Source organism: Numenius arquata, chromosome 1 (genome assembly GCF_964106895.1).
Source record: "Numenius arquata chromosome 1, bNumArq3.hap1.1, whole genome shotgun sequence".
NCBI classification, from domain to species: Eukaryota; Metazoa; Chordata; class Aves; order Charadriiformes; family Scolopacidae; genus Numenius; species Numenius arquata.
Window position 1 is genome coordinate 41236346 of NC_133576.1, and position 21351 is coordinate 41257696.

At 37.8% G+C, this 21351-nt stretch overlaps 1 protein-coding gene across 2 annotated transcripts in view; it reads left to right on the plus strand.

Moving 5' to 3' along the window:
- Positions 1-2114: 2114 nt before the first annotated feature.
- DOP1B (DOP1 leucine zipper like protein B) overlaps positions 2115-21351 on the plus strand; it is a 47259-nt gene continuing 28022 nt past the window's right edge. For both annotated transcript variants that reach the window (XM_074145373.1, XM_074145363.1), the window contains exons 1-8: positions 2115-2252; positions 12244-12425; positions 12510-12680; positions 15700-15889; positions 16754-16852; positions 17580-17703; positions 18433-18533; positions 18985-19099. In XM_074145373.1, the coding sequence (XP_074001474.1) occupies positions 2115-2252; positions 12244-12425; positions 12510-12680; positions 15700-15889; positions 16754-16852; positions 17580-17703; positions 18433-18533; positions 18985-19099 (1120 nt within the window). The remainder of the gene's footprint in view (positions 2253-12243; positions 12426-12509; positions 12681-15699; positions 15890-16753; positions 16853-17579; positions 17704-18432; positions 18534-18984; positions 19100-21351) is intronic.

The window sequence follows — 21351 nt, forward strand, 5'->3', positions numbered from 1 at the left end:
TTCTCTGGGTGGGAATACATTATTCACCTGTCTTTTCACAGCAAAGTCCAAATAAAGTGTCTTAAGAACTGAATGAGACCATTTTCCCCCCAACTAAAGTTTTATTAGATTGATTTTTTTTCTTGGGTAGGTACTTTCTATTTTAGCCTCAGAATCTAACTAGATTTTAGTTAAATGGACTATGAGGTTTTAATGCTATGAGAATACTTTAAGACAGAATATTTAGACCCTCTTTAAGTGCTATTGATAATTTGATTGATTCCTGTTCTTGAAGTGGATTCATGTGGGTATATTGCATTTACAAATTAAGAATTTTGGTGTGTTCTGTCAGCAAAACGACTGCCCAATTCTAAATCGTCTGGACAAATCTCTTATTTATGAAAGTGGCAGCACTCTTGACTTGGCAGGGAGCTGCTAGGATACTTCCTAGCTCATGCTTTGTTCTAGGGAGTATGAATACAATCCAATTAAGATACTTACATGAGATGAGGGGAAATTTCTTGTCCTGCTTATTTTGGGGCAGTGTCTATGTCAGATTACTCATAATTTGCAATATATAATTGCAGTATATTTGCATATACTGCTGACAGTATATTGCAAGTTTGCCACTTTGTTAGGTTTTATGGAGGGTTAACATTTTTTTAAAATCCTTGTTGGAGCAAGGCTAGCAGTATCCCAGATGAATGTTACACCCTGCAAGGCAGCAGCGGTTTTTTACTCTCTGTGCTGTGAGAAGCACTACGTATAACCTGGTGAAAACAGAAAATTCAACCTTTGCTGTAGGAAACCAAACAAACAAAACCAACGAACCAACCATGGCCCTGATGACATTGTGCGATAATATTTTTTTTTTTTTTTTTTCATAGAGGTGGATCTAGGTTGGACATAGAGTGGTTCTATCAGCAATGGCTGAAATCTACTATCAGGGTATGCAAAAGTGGCTTAAACCTGCCTTTAAAATCCTTTCTCTTTTGTGGGCACATCCAGCATTTTTCTGAGAGTTTGCTACCAAAATTTTCGTGTAGTTGTTGTTGTTTATTAAAGTTGATGATACAGAGTTGTTCCATTGGTTATTTTTTTAAAGTGCTGTGAGAGATGAGCTGCTTTAAAAGAACATAGAAGACTACTTAGATTTATTTTTGTGTCCTAACAATAGAAAAATGAAAGCAGGCATCTTTCAGAAACGTTACAAAATGTTTTGTAATGGGACTGTGCTTTCTTTTCTATATCGGTGCTATAGCATGGATTGACATAAACCTGGCATTCCTAAACCTAAGCATCTCTCTAGACGAATATTTTTTTTATATTAGCTAACAGGAGAACTAGTGTCATAGCTAGCACAGCAGCGAAAGTATGTCTTTTCCGTACGTCAAATCCAGCCGCACCTGTTTGCCATTGTTCTGAAACAGGTGTGTTGCTTTTTTAATCTAAATGTGTTGCAAAAGATGAGAAAATCAGGTCTGAATAACTTATTTTGCCTCCATAGAAATAAGTGGATTGTGAAATAAAGGAAGATTTGAATACGTGCCTTGACACTTTGGCACAGCGCCTTAGTCTTGTACTTCAGCATCTGCTGCTGACAAGTTGAGATGCAGAGTTCTGAGGGCTCCTTCTGCTGTGGGCTGAGAGGCCCTTTAATGGGATTCCTCTGGGAAGCTGAATTTTGATATGAGATGTTTCTCATTCCATGGCTACAGGTAACCTTTCAAAACACTGCACAGGTGATAAGTTATGAAAACTATTTACTTATCCCTAACTCCTTGTCAGCACTCTTTGGCTGTTTATAATGAGAATCTATATTCTTTTACTTTGTTATTGTGTGAGAGATCCACGTGCATGGAAGGAAAAAACATGTTTCATAAATAGGAAAATGTGACCACAAAACTTCTAAAACAGGCAGTGGGGAGTTGGAGTCATGCCTATTAAATTATTTTTAACTTTGTGTTGAAACTTTATCAGATGACCTGTTTATTGTGATCTGTCTGTGCTTCTACATGTTTATTATTGTCTTACAGTACTTCAGCTTTGCCAGAACTTAAATGCAGGTTATCTTTTTGTAACTGTGTGCATGTTTTAGTTTACCAGGAAATTTCACCTTGCTATGAGAACTGAAGATGGACCCAGAAGAGCAGGAGTTACTTGGTGATTACAGATACAGAAATTATTCTTCAGCCATTGAGAAAGCTTTGAGAAACTTTGAATCATCGAGTGAATGGGCAGATCTTATATCTTCCCTTGGCAAACTCAATAAGGTACAGTGTCACAGGAATATTTTTTCATGTGTTTATTATCTTTGTATTGCTATTAACTTTCCTGTAACTTACAGTACTTAGCAAAATTGAAAATCCACTCAAGAAAAATATTAGTTCATGAAGGATAATGGAGAGCAGCTAAGTCAGTATCTTTTATATAAATGTGAGAAATTCTGGTACAACCAACAGAGGTTTCCTTCAAATGGTATTTGTTTCCTTTATACAGCTAAGTTAATCTAGTTTTTGCATCAAAGAAACCCTCAGGGTGCTGGTTACTCACTCTAGAGCAGCTAAAAAAGTCTTTGTAGAGAACAGGAGGTCACAAGTTTTAGTATATTTTCTGAGTCAAAGTTTATATTTAAAGATCACATTTACTTGACTATGCCCTTCCCTTGTATTTGGGAAAATAATTGATTTGCTGCTGGTGGTGTTTTTGTGTGACCATGGAAAATATGGCTGAATATAGGAAGAGAGAAGAAGACTTTTATGGGAAAACACTTGGGAAGCGTGTCCTCTCCTCCTGCCCAAGAAACAAGATGTATGTTCTTTGCGTCCCACTTGGCGTCTTTTAACATAAAGCTCTTATGTGGGGGCAAGAGTAGTTACTGTTACTGTAACAGTAGTTACAGTAGTTACAGTAGTAACTACAGAGTAGTTACAGTTACAGTAGTTACAGAGTAGTTACAGTTGCAGTCACTAAGGAAATAGGAGTGGGAGGAGGCAACTTCTGCAGAATTCATAAGGAAACATCTGTTGTTTCCCGATAGATGCCTCACATGCCTTCGCTGTCATTGCTAAACCTTAATTCTACAGAGTTTTCAAAGAAGAGGAGAATCCATAGAATTATAGAATCATAGAATATCTCAAGTTGGAAGGGATCCATAAGAATCATCAAGTCCAACTCCCTGTTCCCGAAGGACTACCTACAACTAAACCATATGACTAAGAGCATCATCCAGATGCTCCTTGAACTCTGATAGGTTTGGTGCTGTGACCACTTCCCTGGGGACCCTGTTGCAGTGGCCAACCACCCTCTCGGTGAACAACCTTTTCTTAGTGTCCAGTCTGAACTTCCCCTGACACAGCTTCATTCCATTTCTTCGTGTCCCATCGCTGGTCGCCAGAGAGAGGAGATCAGCTCTTCCTCCTCCGCTGTCCCCCTTAAGGAAGTTGTAGACTCCGGTGAGGTCACCCCTCAGCCTTCGCTTCTCCAAGCTGAACAAACCAAGTGACCTCAGCCACTCTTTGTAAGTCTTGCCCTCAAGACACACCATGCAGTGCTTGATGCACCTCAGGACACAGTTGGCCCTTTTGTCTGCCAGGGCACACTGTTGACTCATATTCAACTTGCCATCAACCCAAACCCCCAGATCTCTTTCCGCGGGGTGGCTTTTCAGCCTCTTATCCCCCAGTTTGTACATGTAACCAGTATTATCCCGTCCCAGGTGGAGATCCCGGCACTTGCTCTTGTTAGATTTCATACGGTTGCCGATTGCCCAGCTGTCTAGTGTATCCAGATTTCTCTGTGAGGCCTCTCTACCTTCAAGGGAGCCCACAGATCCTCCTAGTTTAGTATCATCGACAAGCTTACTTAATGTACACTCGATTCCTGCATCCAGATCCTTTATAAAAACATGAAAGACCACTGGCCATAAAATTGGGCCCTGCGGAACCTCACTGGTGACTGGCTGCCAGCCTGATATAACCCTTTGAGCCTGACCCATTAACCAGTTGCTCAGCTAACGCATTATGGACTTGTCTAGTTGTGTGCTGGACAGTTTATCCAGAAGGGTACTGTGAGAGGCAGTATCAAAAGCTTTGCTAAAATCCAAAAAACCCACATCTACTGGCTTTGCTTGGTCAACTAGATGGATGACCTTGTTATAAAAGGAAATTAAGTTGGTTAAGCAGGACTTTTCCCTCGTGAACCTGTGCTGTCTATGACCAATGACTGTGTTGTCTCTCAAATGTTTTTCAGTAACTCCCAGAATAGCCTTCTGCCTAATTTTACCAGGTGCTGAAATAAGACTGACAGACCTGTAATTATCAGTGTTTTCCTTCTTACCCTTCTTGAAAATTGGGACAATGTTTGTCAAATTGAGGTTTTTTTAAAGGGCAACCATGTTCTTTTCTTTTCAGAGGAGAGAAGCTGAATATTGTTCTGGCAATAGAAGTTACACATTTCTACCTTTCCTGTTTCATCATGATTCCTCTCGAGTCAATAAGGAGAGCTAGAGGCCTTCAGAATGCTTCTCTCAAAAGGGAAAATAAGAAATAATTAGAGTGAGAAATTTCTTACCTGTGGCAAGAAGTAGGCTTTGATCTTTTATCTTGACCTAGATGAACACACTGAACTGATTAACACCTATCTGAAACTCTTATTCAGCTACAGAATTGCCAAAATATGTAGCAGCATAGTAGAAACAAAGCAAAAAAGCTTTTAGCTGTTACAGCAGTCCATCTGCTGTGGTATTTTATGGACTTAATCGTGTTAGGAGCTTAAGAGTTGGGAGAGCAAATCATCCCCAATGTTCATCTGTTTCTGCCTTCTATCTGAAAATAAGGATGATATGTCAGGGGAAAGTGCTTCCAAAAGGAAGATTGTGAAATCAGATGTTAATAGCTATTCTCTTAATTCCTGTGATTACTTGGTCTCTTACATCCTAAAACATAAATATAGTTGTTGAGTTCTGTTAGTGTTAGGGGAGGATGAGGTGTTTCTCATGGAAGAGCTTCTACAGTCAGTTCTGAGAGTGAATGAATGAACAGGGAGAGAATGGGTAGGAGGGAGGACATCAACTATCTCAATGATAAAAGTGTTTTTAAACACTGCACATGGTTATATTCAGGAACCTGGGTGTTAGTAACTGCTGTGCAGTGATGCATATTATTAAGCAAACGTGAAAATGCTGAGAAGGGGAGAGAGAAAAAAGGGTGAGTAAGTGGTGGAGTTTTGGAAGTACTTTTCATGCTTCTTGAGTAGCATGGAAGATCTCTCTTAAGCACATATTTCTTAAGGATCTTTGTATTGTTGACTTTAATTGTGGGTGTTCTTGCTTATATAGGTGTAATATTTTCTGAGGCTTTTTCTTCTGTAGGTACACTTCAGCAATATTTTGCACTATTGAGTCCCACAAGTTAACACACACACTCTTATTTCTGTAGAAGCTCAGTGGCAGTAATCTTTCAATACAAGGTCTGGAGGAGTCAGCACAGTCTCTTGCTACTTAAAGGTGAGGGAAAAAGAATGGAGGGAGCTGATCCAGATCCCTTTGGCCTTGGCTGAAACAAGTGATCTTAGAGCTTTTGCTGCTATTACTCCTGGTGAAAGAGACAACTCTGCTACTTCTTTCTGTTACTACTTAGCTACCAAGGTTAAACTGAAGGTTGTTTTTCACAATTTCTGTGTTGCTTCTGTGGTTCTAACTGATGTTTCACAGTGACTTACAGAAACAAAGAAGCAACACAGAAACTGGTTGACTTTAATCTGAATGGTCAGCCAAATGGGTCAGTCTGTAGATCTAGAAAGATTATTTTTTGTCACTTAAGGGAGATGAGCCTTATCTAACTTCACATGACTTCAGTGTGGACAGCTTCACCTTGAATCACTTTTTAGGCGGAGAGAGGAATAAAGGGTTTTATTTGTTGTTGTTGTGACTCATCTCTTGCTATTTAAAGTAGGTTAGATGAACGCTGTCGTAAAATTGCGTGTCTTCCTCACTGGTTTTATAGGGAGTCTGAGGTGAGTTACTGCAATGTTGTCCATGTTTTTTAGCTGACCTATGCTTCTAAGGTTAGGTATGACAACTGTCCCCTGCAGTTTTCTGAACAGAACTGCAGGTACCACGCGTGAGCATGAGTGAAGGATGGAGAGAAAATATGTTTTCTAGGCAGCTAGAGTTGGCAGAATTTGCTAACTTACGCTACATCCCAAGTTTGTAAGGGAAAGATTTTTGGCGTTTTAATTTGAATAGCGTGGGTGTTATGTATCATCATGGTGAAGCAGAAACAGTGGAAAGTAACGTTTATAAAAACTTATAGAAGAATATGAATGGACAGATGGAAGCAGGTGAATTAAACAGGCAGTAAATATGGTGTTAATGTTTCAGAGAGGGTCTTCAGCTTTACCCTGAAACTTACTCATATTCCACTTGTAAATATCTCTCTCTCTGTGTTTTGCTTCTGTTCAAGCTCTAGTTACTCTAAACTGGTCATTTAATATCTGCAGCCTACGCTGCTCAATGCTTCAAGAAATAGGACTTATTCTCCTCTCAGTACTATTCTTGGATACAGCTTTGAACCATATTTTTATTGTTATTGCAAATTTGCATATGTTCGATTTGGAAAGCACTGTTTTGTGACTGAGGTTTTCAGATGTTCAGTACAGATTGCTGCATCCAGAATACAGTAATCCTTTTCAATTGTCTTAGTACTAAAATGTGATTGTGCTTTTGCAGATTTTGCCAGCTTGTTCCAATGTTTTAAAAGGATACAGCTCTGCAAAATCACTTCAATGCTTTGATAGAAAAAAAATGCTGGGGGGGAGAGGTGTTATCTTTTTAAATCTAGAAATAGGTGGTGGTTCATCATATGTCAGTTCATCAATAAGTGCTTTTAACATTGTTTTCATGTCCAAAATGTTTGCCACTGTCTATTTGGCATATAAACAGATACATATATTATATAACATATATATAAAAGTATTCACGTAGGGGGAACTTTGGGCAATTTAGAGGCTAAAAATATTATGCAGTTAGGAAAATCCAGGTGCACCATTTGCGTTAGAGTTTTTAACCCAGATTATAAGCATATATTGTTCAGAAATTTTAACTCTGGGTGCAGGCAAACAGTAGATAAATAACACAGTTTGCAAAATGAAGAACTGAGCAGTAGTAAATATTGGATTCCACAGCCTGCTTTTGTAGGGAGACTATGAAGGAAGGTTTTCAAAAAAGTTTCTGAAATTCACTGATTCATAGAAAAGCACAAAATCTCACTGCGTTTTTGGCAACTGAATGTTTAAACTCCCCTGTCTGCTCATTTAATCCATATATATTAAAAAACAACAACAACAAAAAACCCAGACAAAAAAGTCACTTAATCTACCAAAAAATCCCAACTTGCATCTGTTTGAGAAGAATAATGGACAGGATTTTGCCATGCATATTGTCAGAAATAACTAGTTCAACAATTTTTCAACAGTTTTTGGGTATCAGTTGTATGGAACTTGCACATAAACTTCACTAGTAACCATTGCCACTGAGCCTGGCTGGCAGGCCAGTGTCCCTTTTCTGAGAAAGGTGTTTGTTTATAGTTATTGTTCACGTGAAAACAAAATATTATAACACTTGAAAAATAAGTTGTTGTAGAGGGATTTATTTCATGCTTTCAGCATGGTGGACTTGCTCAGTAATGATAGCAATATTTGCCTTAGAAGAGCACTTTCAGACTGCTTTTTTATCCTTGGGCACAAGTGTGTAAATGCGCAGATTATAAATTCTTGAAATACTGGGTTTTAGTCTTTAGTTTGCAATTTCAAACTAATTTTTTTTTAATTTGACTTTCAGTAGACAATAAGTAGGTTACTTTTTGTTTCTGTAGGCTTTTATTGCTTCAAAAACTTCAAGGTGAATATGATCTCAACCAAACACTTGATCTGTTTGGTGGGGAAGGGGAAAGAAAGCACAAAAATCATTGCAGCTGCACAATTATTGTTTGTTTCTGTAGTAACACTTAATGTCACAGTATGTCTGTTCTTGAGGGGAAAGAAGAGAAGGATTCTTCTGAAATATGGATTTAATGAGCATAGCCATTAATTACACCAGTTGCTTCATAGGAGAATTCTGACTGCCACAGCTTTATAACAACTGTTGGCTGAATTGCAGGCACAAGCACCACTTGCCTTCTGTTGAAGGCAAGCTTTATATCTTTGAGAAGAAGGGAAGCTTTGCCACCTAATTGCTTTATGGAGCTTCACCGCACCCAGTGCACAGATGCAATGTGTAGGACTAGGGGTATTTCATACATCTTTTTTTTCCCCCGCTTTTTAATATAACTCCAGCCCCTAGCTTACAGTTTCCTCACAACCATCTTTGAACTCCATGCTGCTGTTTTTATGGAAGCTGGAGCTCTGTTTAGAATTTTTTTTACTTGGAAAATGAATCAGTGGAAAACAGAATCACAGGCTCTCCTTCTCCCCCTCCCAACCACTGTTGTCTAAAACAAGAATTATGGTATCTCCTAGTTGAAGATAATCTTATAAATTGATGTGCTGCCTTTTTCTGGAATTCTAGTTATATAAATAAAAATATTTACTTGATTTGCTTGGGTTTTTCATGTCTAGGCAAATTGATCTAACTGATCTTTAGCAGTGCTGTAAAGTAGTACAGAATGACTTAAACCAGTAACTGTGGCAAAACTTCTTTACTTTGAGGGTGCCAGAGCACTGGAACAGGCTGCCCAGAGAGGCTGTGGAGTCTCCTTCTCTGGAGATGTTCAAAACCTGCCTGGATACGTTCCTGTCCAGCCCACCCAAGTTAAGCAGCTTTGGCAGGGGGGTTGGACTAGATGATCTCCAAAGGTCCCTTCCAGCCCCTACCATTGTGTGATTCTGTGAAATGTGAATATTCCTCTGTGTGCACACATGTCTGTGTTTGTTTTCTTTTAAGGCACATGTATACACTGCTGAGAAGAATAGATAGTCTTCTCTTTCTACCCTTTATAGCCCACATTCAAAGAAACTCTGACCATGCATATACATCAGCAAGTGTTTAGTATATGTAAAGTATTCTCTAGTCAGGCATAAAGAAAAAGAATCTGTAAGAAGTTGAAAACTGGACATGCACATAGACACAAGTCATTAGTTTGCATGTCTCATTTTTTCCTGACTTACTGATTAAAGTCTTTATTTTAAAAGCCAGCGGTAGGTCAAATACTTCTTGGTTTTCTGGGGTTGTTGATTTCTCACTGATCTGTAAAAACCAAGTCCTGGGATGATATATTAAGTGTGGAGTGCTTGCTGGCAGTCCAGCAAGCCTTACTAGCAGTTCCAGTGACATTTAACACTTCTGCCACCATAACTGCTCATGTGGAAAGCAGTGAGGAAAAGTAAATTTTGCATGGGCTTCAGCCCGTACGTAACTAAAGACAGTCAAATTAAGCTCACAAAAATCAAAAGAATGGGTGAATAATAGATGTTGAATCCTGTGAGCAGAGTTGTCGATCTGCAGTCGTTAGTGTCAGATTCTGAATGTGGAAGCAATGGTTTGGGATGGGCTCTTCATCTGAATACAGTGCCAGTGATACCAGGCTTGCTACCAAAACATTTAATTACCTGTAACAGCTGAGATTATGATGGCATTTCAGCAATCCTAGATCTCACAGACAACTGATTCTTTTTTACAGTTGTGGGAGCTCAGGGTATTTTTAAATCAAGCTTTTTACCTTTGCCTGTCAGCTCCCAGAAACTAATTAGCATTTGGAAATATGTATATTATCATGTCACACTGATTTCAATGAACACTTTTAGATCCATCTGCTAATTAATGTCTTTCAACTCTTTCGAAATTCTTTAAGCCCTGCAATTCTGGGGAAGCTGTTAAGAATCTGAACCTTTCAGCAAGGTAGCAGCCAGCCAACCTCTTTGTCGGAATGGCTCATGGTGAAACCAGAGCCTTCTAATATATTGCAGTGTGGTTTAAAATCCCTTCATTTGCTGGAAGACCAGAGACAGCTGTTAACCAGGAACACCACTCTTGAGAAGAACTGTAGCTTGTGTCCAACTGTGTATTTCTTCAACCCAAGTCAGAAAAAAGATGACTTGCTTTTGAGAAGGGGGTTTCATCTCAGAATCATTCTGATGTGATGGGCTGAAACTCTCCTCAGCTTATGTATGAGGATCATAATAAATGTCTTCAAATCTTGCTTCCTGTTCTTGTCTTTTGATTCTTTAGGTGAAGCAGTATAGTTGGCACATGTACATGAATGTAGTCTTGTTCTAAGTTAGTCTCACCTGCTAGAATTTGGACAAAGCTTTCAGAGTTACCCAGGAGAAACACTTAAAACTGAATTATCCCTGAATATCCACTATTCAACTCCTACTATGCCTGGAGTATTTTTTCCTCTTCTGACTAAATGTTTTGCTTAGCTATTCCTGATGTTTGGTGAAGAAGAGTTCTCATTTGTTGGTGGAGATTTACTTCACATCCTTAGGAAATGAAATAAGCCAAGCAATATTTTTTATTAGATGGCATTGTTTCTGTAATGCATCAGATTCTCTGTGTAATAAACAGTGAATGTTTTCATTTTCTACCTATTTGATATTTAGATTTTAACTGACAGAATATTGAGATTGAGAGGAAAAATATTTACTGATGACATTTTTTTTTGTAATTACCTTCTTTTATATATACAGAGGGTGTGGGCAAATACATACCAACCAATATAAACAGAATGTTTCAAAGTCCAGCTTTCAAGCAGTCTTCAAAGTTGTTACAAGTACTAAGGTTTTTAATCTTTAATATTGAAATTATATTACTTGTGTAATATATGAGTTAATCTCTCAAATAGAAAAGATATAAAAACATATAAAATATAACTCCACAAATATAACCTAGTTTAGTTTCATATGTGAAATATTGCTATATTCTTGGATTCTATTTTTTAGGACCTATTAAAATGCAAATCTCATGCTCATAGTGGGGGAGTAAAGGAAGGAAATTAATTAGCTTTAAAAGGCATCTGTACTCTGTGTTTGAGAATGGTGTGACATTTCTATTTACTGTTGTTACAAACTCTCAGCCTTTTTCTTCTTGAGTAAATTTTATTTACTAGAAGCTCTTTACTTCTAAAGCTGGTCTCTCTGTTTCGGCAGGGCAGCAAGTGGGAGAAATAACGCGGTCGTAGTCTCACAGATTCTAGCTTCTCATGCTGACCAACTGCAAAGTCTTAAATGATAAGTTGCACATGCCTTTGAAAGATGATGGGGTTTATCTCTTCCGCTTACTGCTGATGAGAGTATTCAGCATTCAAGTGAATGCCGTGGTCACTGCTGAACTGTTTTGGTTTTTTCTCAGAAATGAGCAAGGAAGGGATAGTTCACTTGCCTGCTGCTTTTTCCAAACCTTTTTTCAGGCAGGAGAGAAGAACCTCAAGTTAAAACAATTACACAGGATAAGACCATGTCTTAACCTTTGGGAGAGTCAAGAATTTGCCTAATCCTGAACATCCCAAATGTCAATCTGCAGTGAAACATCTGTTTGGGTTAGCAGGCAGCGATCAAAGGCTAAAGTGCTGTTTACTTCCACCTTCATTTTTTAATTGTTTCTGAATTGAAGAGACATACTTACTTACCAGCATAGTTCAAGAAGAGTAATCTTTCCACAGAAAGGTGCCACTTTTTTTTTTTTCCAGAGGCCTGGTCTGTCTGGCATACTTGGTTAACTATTTCCTGCCCTGAAGATCTTTTACTTACACATCAATACAGTGGGTATAGTTAACAAAGCTTACTGAATGCAGCCATGCTGAATTACAAGTAATTTCTAAGATGTTATTGTCCCATTTAATCATGCCTGTTTTGTCCAAAGCTTTTTTGTTTATATTTCAACTATATGTGACATGAAAATTTACAAGGAAAGATAGTTATTTAATTCTTACTTTATTCCCTGTGCTTAAAAGCTGAGGTGCTGCTCTTGTCACTTCCCTACTTCCCCGGGAGATAGGATAAGGGTACTCTTGTCTCTGTCCTGCCATTTGTCTTCCATCTCCAGCCTCAAGACAAAGTAACACCAGACTTTCCTAAATTGTTCGTGACTGATTCCATATGAAAACTCAATTACAGAATTTTGCAGTTTTGGTGTAACAAAATGCATTTAAGAGAGAAAACTCTTGAGCATATTTAGTTCTTCTCAATTTGCTAGTAGTTGACGTACAGTCATCATACACATCATCCTTTACATTACAGCTATTTATTCTCATCTCCTTTCTTCCACAGGCTCTTCAGAGTAACCTGAAGTATTCTCTATTACCAAGACGGCTGATCATCAGTAAAAGATTATCTCAATGTTTGCATCCAGCACTACCTAGTGGAGTACATTTAAAGGCACTAGAAACCTATGAAATAATCTTTAAAATTATTGGGACAAAATGGCTTGCCAAGGATTTATTCTTGTACAGGTAAACTTATATTTAAAAGCATATGCATTTCACAGTCTATTTTAATTAACTAATTTTTTTTAATTTTTTTTTTTTAAAAAAAAGCTCTGGTTTGTTTCCTCTGCTGGCAAATGCAGCAATGTCAGTGAGGCCTGTTCTCCTTGGTTTGTACGAGAAATACTTTCTTCCTCTCCAAAAGTCCCTCCTGCCTGGTCTTCAAGCCTTTGTAATTGGACTGCTGCCTGGATTGGAAGAAGGATCAGAAATTTATGACAGGTGAGAACTAATATTAATTTAAAAGCAATATACAGTATTTCACTTTTCCTAGGGAAATCGCAATAAATTTCTGTCAGCTCTCTATATAGAAGCCTTGATAAAAGAACTTCTAAGGGTGGAAGAATGGTGAGTCCCTAAAAGATGCAACGAATAATGCTAAAGTAGAAGAACCGTTTCCCCTTCTATTTTCATCTCGGGAGGAGAAGAGGAGAGAAGAGGGAAAAGGAGGGTTAAATATAGATGTGCTGAGAGAAAGGAATAAAAAATACTTCTTAAAGCTCCTCTGAACTCTGAAATAATTAACCTGACTCCTCAAACCACTGCTCTGTCGATAAATTCAATTTAAATATTGTAACATGAGAAAGCAGCTGAATTTCTTCCAGTCTTTCTATACCAGATACTTACCCTAAGGTTCTGAAAACACGAGCAAGAGGCAACTCTTATAAAATATATTGTGGAAAAATGTATCTCGCTCACTCTTGAGCGCTCATGGCAATAATGACAATGGCATTCAGTATGATAAAGTCAGGATCAGAAAGTGTGCTGAGGAGAGCAGCTCCGCACCCATTTCTGTAGTGGTTTTAATTCAGTTACCAAAACTATTTTGTAAGATCTTGTAAGAACTCAACCACTGAAGGTTTCATCCAATCGTTCCTTGCTTAAAGAGTCACTAAATGTTGCATTGGTAATGTACTTCCTTCTGTATTACCAGTCTGGATGTGTTGCTGTTCTCTCTGCCCTTTTTGAATCTTAAATAGCTATGTGTACATATCAGAAAAAAAAAAAAAAAAAAAAAGAAGAAGAGTGAGATATGCCAGGCTGCATAGATTACAGTTGATAAACAAAATACTTCTAATGCCTCTTTTTAAAAACAAGTATTAAATTGAAGGCTCATATCAATTGCTGGAGCAACTAAGAGTATGTGTTCCAAGCTTGTTGAGTAGCATTCATTTGCCGATTTCAGAACATCAGATGTATAAGAGGTATATACCTCTTATACATCTGCTGTAGAACATGAATTTTAGTACGTGCTTTTTGTCAGGGAGGCTTATAAGTGATGGTGTATGGTTTTCTCTTTCCTACAGCACTAGCTGCTGGGAACTTGGGGAGAAAGGGGATCCCTTAGAACGAAACTTCCTGTCTACCTGAAGCCTCTTTAGGGAGGCTGAACTTATTTTGAAACTGACTAAATTTGAAATAATGAGTTAATGGGAACTGCAGATTAACTTCCAAGATCCAACTTATGGTTTTATACCTTTTTTTCCCCTATTCTTGATGGCATTGTTTTCCTCAACACCAGCAGAGAAAAAAAAGTCGTTATCCCACTCTACTCAGCGCTTGTCAGGCCACATCTGGAATACTGCATTCAGTTTTGGTCCCTGCTATACCAAATACATGTGGACAGGCTGGAGAGGGTCCAGAGAAGGGCCACCAAGATGATCAAATGACTGGGAAGCCTGCCATACGAGGAAAGGCTGAGAGAGTTGGGTTTGTTCAGCCTTGAGAAAAGAAGGGTTAGGGGAGACATTGTCACCACATTCCAGTATTTAAAGGGTGACTACAAAGAAGATGGAGACTCCCTTTTTACAAGGAGTCACATTGAAATACAAGGGACAAGTTACTCTTGGGGAGAATCCAAATGGACACAAAAGGAAGATTTTTCACAATGAGAACAATCAGCCATTGGAATAACCTCCCCAGGGAAGTGGTGGATTCCCCAACATTGGACACTTTTAAGATTGAGCTGGACAGGGTGCTGGACCATCTTGTCTAGACAGTGCTTCTGCCAAGAAAGTTTGGACCAGATGATCCTTGAGGTCCCTTCCAACCTGGTGTTCTATGATTCTTTGCCTTGAAAAAACAGGATCATGGACAGGAACTGACCATACATTTCACTGTGAAAGATTTATGCTAAAATTAACTTAATGTTAGTTTGTGAAATATAAAAATTACATGAGAAATTCTGTCTTTAGTTTAGCCACCATAATGATTCTGGTGCAGGAAAGATAGACCAAGATATCTTATTGGAAGATGTGTGAGATTAATGTTAAGTTCAGCTCATGAAGTACTCTTCACTGAACATTTTCAGAATCTTCAGCATTGAGGACTAACACTAATACATCCCCTGCTGTTCCTGAAAGTGGCAGAAGTACTGGCTCAGGTTGTGCTTTACCCTAGGAACTATTTCCTTCTTAAGTACACACATATATGTGAGTTTGCACACACACACAAAACAGAAAAGAAAAAATGGCTTGAGGGCTACTTTGAGGGCTGCTTTATAGAGAAATGGAAAAGAACATCAGATTGTGGGGAGTGGGTATCCTTTTTCTATGCTGTGCTTCCTCTTTTCTCACTTCTGCATTTCTCACGTGACGTTTTAATTCTTCCATTCTAATAAAATAACAGAGTACTGACAAAGTTGCCAAAGCAGAGAATGTGCCTTCAGTCATAAGACCTCCAATGTGATTGTCTTTAAACTAATTTCAGTGTACTGGTCCTGTGGGAAATAACTGACAGTGTGTTGTTTTATCTCATGGGTTTTTTTAATTCAGTGACTTAGAAATTGAGCCCGTTGATTTGTAAGTACAAATACGTAGGATATATTCCAGTTCCCAGACTGATAAAATTGACTTTCAGAGTCTAACATCAGCTTAAATTATTTCCAGTTCAGCATTGCACACCTCTCACTGTAAATATTTGCAATCAGAGCTACTGCAGTAATTTGACCAGAGCTTAATGTTTGCAGGTAATTACTGGAAAAGTTTCCAAAGTACGCACAGAAACTTTATTTCTATGAGTGTGCACAGTGACAAAGGATTGAGAGTTTTTTCATTGTTTTTGTATACAACTAGATGCTCGCCATTTTCACATAAGAAAGGCAATACTGACAATACAAAAATGAGGAAATTAAATAAATAATGTCAACTACAGTACTAATTCTGTGTATAACTGCCTTTTTGTGGTATAAAACAGAACTAACAAAAATCTATTTTCTCATGTTAAATATATTTCCGTACAGAACAGATTCTCTGCTTGTGAAGCTCTCCTTATTGATGGGCCAAGAAATGTTCTATGGAGCACTCTGGGGCAGTGTCCTGGTCAGCCCATCCATCAGGCTGCCTGCTTCTCTTTTTGTTGTCAGTCATATCAACAGAGAACTGTCTGGAAAACAGCAGAAGTACATGCTTGGCACCGATTATAAGCTCACAGTAAGTTCAGAACAGTCAGAAGAGAACAGTCCTTGCAGAACAGTCTTATCTACTATAATACCTGAGTACTAACAGATTTTACCTTCTCTGTATTCAATGAGAATGACATGCTCTTAAAAATAGTTTGGAGAGAGAGAAAGAGAGGCTGGTGGAATTGCTTAATATGATTACTTCATGGGAGCATCTCACCTGAAACACAGCAGAGAATCTCCCGTACCCATTGTGGTCAGCCTGCAGAATGCAAGTCTTCTGAAGCTTCTGCAGTTTTTGGTAATCGGTATTGCATACAGCCTTAAAAGACTGACTCTGTTTCAAATCAGAAGTTAAACCTGGTAACTTTTCTCTACTTGTTCTGAATTTGCGTTTAAGATTGAAGACCAGCTTTTCTATAATACAGTATATACAATGTTTAATGTTGTTCTCTCAAAGTGTTTGCTGTTCTAGAAGACAGTTCTGAAATTTAGTATCTTTTTATTTTTTCAGTAAAATGGAAATCTTCAGTAGGTAGTAATTTATGTTAATCTTGAGTGATGAAATAACTGTAATGCTAGTTAGAGTACTTAAATATCTGCATTTTGTGAGTCTTCACATTCTGTCTGATAGCTGGTGATCTTACTGTGACATTTTATATTGTTACAAACCCAAGTATTTTGTAAGTATTGATTCTTTTAACAGTATTCAACAAAACTTTTTTTTAAACTCATTTTGGGGGCTGGAGTTAAATGGCTGAGTAATTGTCCTCTTATTTAAAGAGATATTGTTTATTTTTAACCAAGTTTGCTTTCTTTCCTTCTTGTGATTATTATTGTAGTTTAAATGTTATCAGGAAGTAAAACACCATTGTGCTTTCTTTTCCTTTTGCAGATAAAGTCTTTGTGTGTATCAGTATTGGATTCAAATGTCCTTGTGCAAAGAAACACTCTAGAAGTGATTCTCTTCTTCTTCCCATTTTATACAGCTTTGGTAAGAGGACTATTTTGTTAATGTTACATGCGCGCTTTGTGCGGGAAGGTGTCTTCTGTGAAACCAATCCAGCTCATACCTCTGTTATTGCCAGAAGTCTGAATTTTGTACCTTCAAAATCAATGAACAGATTTTGCAGTTTCTTGTTCCTGCATCAATTCTAATAGTAGAGGAGACTGCTGCTTCTCAGACTCGTTACAGCTTCAAATGAAGATGTGCTTTTACAGTGAATATTGCATGATATTTGAAATGTGCTTGAAGTATTCAGATCTGAGAAACTGCATATGGAAAAAATATTGAGCTCCTTTTTCAAGTAGGATTTCAGCATTTGGAATTGTTTGCGTTAAACTAAGATACTTCTGTTAAAGACAGGAAAAGAAAATATTACTTGAAACAAGAGCTGTTCCCCATCATTTCCAAACTTACCTAGTAGTATAGTCAGTATTTTGAAAGTAGCAAGTAATTTTAAGTCTTAAGGCATAACATAACGATGTCTTTAGTATTTTTAGCTTAACTGTAGCTTTGTATTTTAAATAGGAAAAGATTTTGTCAGTTTTGTCAGAGCATTTCTTGAGATTTTTGGTATACAAAATATCTTGTTGTTGATGTTTTTTGGCCTTTTTTTCCAGAACATTAATATTACCAGTTTAAAAAAACCAACCTTATTATCAATTTGACTTGTTTAAATGTTCATAAACTGCTAAAGTATTTTTGGTTTTCATCCTAGGACTGCAATGAAAGCACTATTCTATTGCACAGGACTGATGTAGTCTATATTCTGTCAGCAGCTACACAGACATTGTTGAGGAGAGACATGTCACTCAATAGAAGATTATACGCATGGTTGCTAGGTACCGTACAACATACAGTGATACTCAATATTCTGAATACCTAAGAGAAAAAAAAATCAGTGCTTAAAAATGTTAATGCATTTTTCAGCAGTTAGTGAATGATGATAAAATAAACTGTTTTTTAGTTGTCTTTTATTAAGTACCTTTTTAATAAAATTAAGGATTAATTTGGCAAACAGGTCTTCTCTTCCAAGATGAATTAATTTCACTGGTCTGAATCACAGGGTATCGCTGAGTCATTTCTGGTCCCGTCCACAGTTTGTTCTGAAGTGGTTCAGTGGACTGAAAGGAGTGGGGCACTATTTTAAGTTATTTAACTTATTTACTTATGGAAGTAATAGTCTATTAATTCCCATCTGGGCTTAATTGTCAAGGAGCTCATGAGTGAGCTATAACTTCTCCCCATCTGCCTCCTTTTAACAGTGTAAGAGGAGGCTAAAAGTGACAGGGGAAGAGCTGCAGCCATGCAGTTGCATGAAAGTTGGTCTTGCTGACCCCATGTCTGGATCTGGCCTTGGTTTTCATATATGTTCAGTACAGCACATCTGGATGCCTCAAAATGTGATATGTGGGCTGTCCTTGGACAGTGCATGAGCTAGTTTCAAGCAAAGTGTTGAAATGACAAAGGTTAAAAACAGTGTAATTTCAGTATTTGTATAAATTACCTGTGTATAGTGCTCTGTACTGTAGTGTTTCTCTGTACTCCTGATCCCTCTGTTTATCTTGTAGGCTCTGATATTAAAGGTGGTACTTTTGCTCCGGACTCAACAACTTCTGAAGACCATGCTATTTATTTCTTTGGAAAATATTCTAAAGACCTTTTGGTTGAGGTTGGTGTTCATTGTATACAGATGTATTTATGATCCTTTCTAATGTTAGCACAAACTCTGTCTAGAATTGTTCACTGCCACTTGGTTTGTCCTTCGCTTTCTGTCCCTAAACACAGCGTCCTTTTGGTGGTTGTATTTTCACCTATCTGAATGCCTGCTGTGCTATATTTATCCCAATATTGTATATGCTTACAATACAAATGGAATCTAATGAAACCAAAAGGTGGCATTTTTGATGAACTACCTGAATTATTTAAAAATGCTTCTCTGAATAGATCAGCTCTTGAGTACAGATGATGAAAAGATGTCATTGATTTGTCTACCCTGTATAGAAAATTGAAGTTCGATTGTAGTTGGTACTAAACGAAATCGAATTTAGAAACACTTCAAGTCTTAATAAAATTGCAATCTCTCTTCTACATATAATATTTTGATGTTTTCTTTTTACTAGAGTTTGATTGAAATTTTACATCAGAAATTCCCGGAGTCTGATACAGAGGAACAGCATCAAGCTTATTTGAAACCCTTCCGCATCCTGATCAGTCTCCTTGACAAACCTGAAATAGGTAATGATGCTTCTAACTTCTGTTATAGCTGCTAAAGACTGTTACAATTCGGTGTTCATCACCTTTGGCAGTAGGACTCAAGTCATCATCCTGTATAATTCTTTCTAATTCTGAATATGTGTGTGTTAGTGTGCAGGGGACTGTGTTCCTTGCCTCAGACCTGGGTCAGAACAGTGCTCTGGAGCAAGCAGTCTCTCCAGGTTATCTCTGGCTTTTCTGCAGAGCACTCCACTGTGTAGCATGGACATATCCTAGTGAGGATAACACTCTTCCGTGCCCAGAAGTGAGATCTGAGGAGCCAGTTAAAAAGAACTGCTTCTGCTCTAGTTTCTATGTTCTGCTCAATTCCTTCCTTGGATGTTAATCTCTAAAACACTGTCAGGCTTCTTTTTGTTCTGTCTTATAATGCGGCATCTGTCTGGAAACCCCCCGGTACTACTCTTGCCTGGGTTTGTTTCCAGTGCTTGGCTGTGCTTGCAGGCCTTCATATACACTCGCGTCAGACTGTCGTGACCGTGTGCTTTTCCAAACACTGTAGTCCCACAGGCAGCTGGCCTATGTGGTACTGCTGCCAAAGTGGGCAGTACCACTTACCTGCAGGTGCTCCAACTGGAAATAACCTCTTGTGGGTGTGAGGGGGTAGGGGTGCCTCTGTCAGTGGCACTCCCAGCTTTTGCTGGCCTGCCACTGCTATGGGAGCTATAGTTTCAGACTTCATGACCGAGCAGTAAAGAATTTCCTCCTCTTCCCTGTCACGTGTCTGTCCTGTTGTGTACATGAAGTTGCCAGCACCAGAAGGGTGAGGCTCTGCCAGCCCTTATTTTAAAGGGCAAGTTCTCCTTTCTCCATCAAAATATTAAACCAAAGTGACTTGACAGATTTTTAGGATTTAGTGGTATTCAGTAAGAACCATGTGTAGATAAATGTTTGAAATTATATTCTGTGAATCTGACAGGTATGAGAAGCCTATGGACCGGTTAACTAGTATTTGCTAAAGTCTTAACGACTGACTGTACCCCAAGGTATTATCCTGGGGGCGGGGAGTGATATTACCATTAACTAAGCCTGTAGACTTAGAATAAAATTCATGTATTGAGACTAAACACTTAAGTGGCAGTTCGTTTTGCTCCTGTATCTGCTAAGCTTATCCTCTTTCATGGGTCAGGAAAGTAATTTTAAGCCGATTTCTTGTTAAAGAACTACCAAAGTACTGCCAGGAAAAATGAGAATTCTATATTGCTTATCTAACAAATGAATGCTACCTTAGTAGAAGCAGTTGTTAGTTTGTTTATGACAGTGGTGTTAATGGTTCCTCTGCTGATTTTAGCTGATTTTTAGCTGTTTTTAAAAAAATCTATTGTGATTAAAGCCTCTTATAAACACATTTTTATTTCCTGACAAAAATGCTGAAGAAGACTAAGGTTGTTACATTATCAATTTAATGATTAATCTAATTTAGAAAGTAGATGATAGATACTACCCTATTGTATGTTTTATTTGTCTAACAATCAGTGTTAATCTGAACTACAAATAAGGGTTATTTAGCTAAACTGCATTATACAGTTTAATCTTTCTGCTCCAGTCAGCACACAAAATATAACTTCTTGAGCCTTAAGCCAAGAAACCTTGAGCCTTTCACTTCCTTTTGAAATGGATTTGGCAATGCAACTTTTTCGTTTGTGTTTTTTTTTTTTAAGGTAGCAAACTAAAACATAACAAGAAGCTTTGACCCTTTCTGCTACTCTTAGTTGCTTTAATGTTTTTTTTCCTTTTTAGAAGCACTTACTGGAATGTTTTATAGACTACTTTTTTAAAATGGTTCCATGTTTAGAGTATTGTACTTATTATTTGTTCACCTCCTCTATAGAAAATTTCAAATAAAACAAAAAAGTGCTGACCCTTGAAAACAGCTTACAGTTATCAGCACACACCTAACTTATACTTTCTTCTTAAAACTTTTTATAAATATGCATTTTTCTATTATGTTTAGGCATTTGAACTTCCTCAATTTGCTGATTTTTCCAGCTTCTGTCCCTCAGAATTTAATCAAGGCTACTATGTTAAATGTGTATTGGGAAATCTGCTTGTTTTCCTTATGGATACAGACATGGTGATTATTTTTGGCACATGAACTGCAGATTTACGGTAATGATTCTCCCCACTTATAAACTATTGCAGTGTAAGTGCCTTGCTGAAGTGAGTTAAGTGTAGTCTAGAACCAGTGCTACAGCTTTGCAAGTATCACTTTAAAA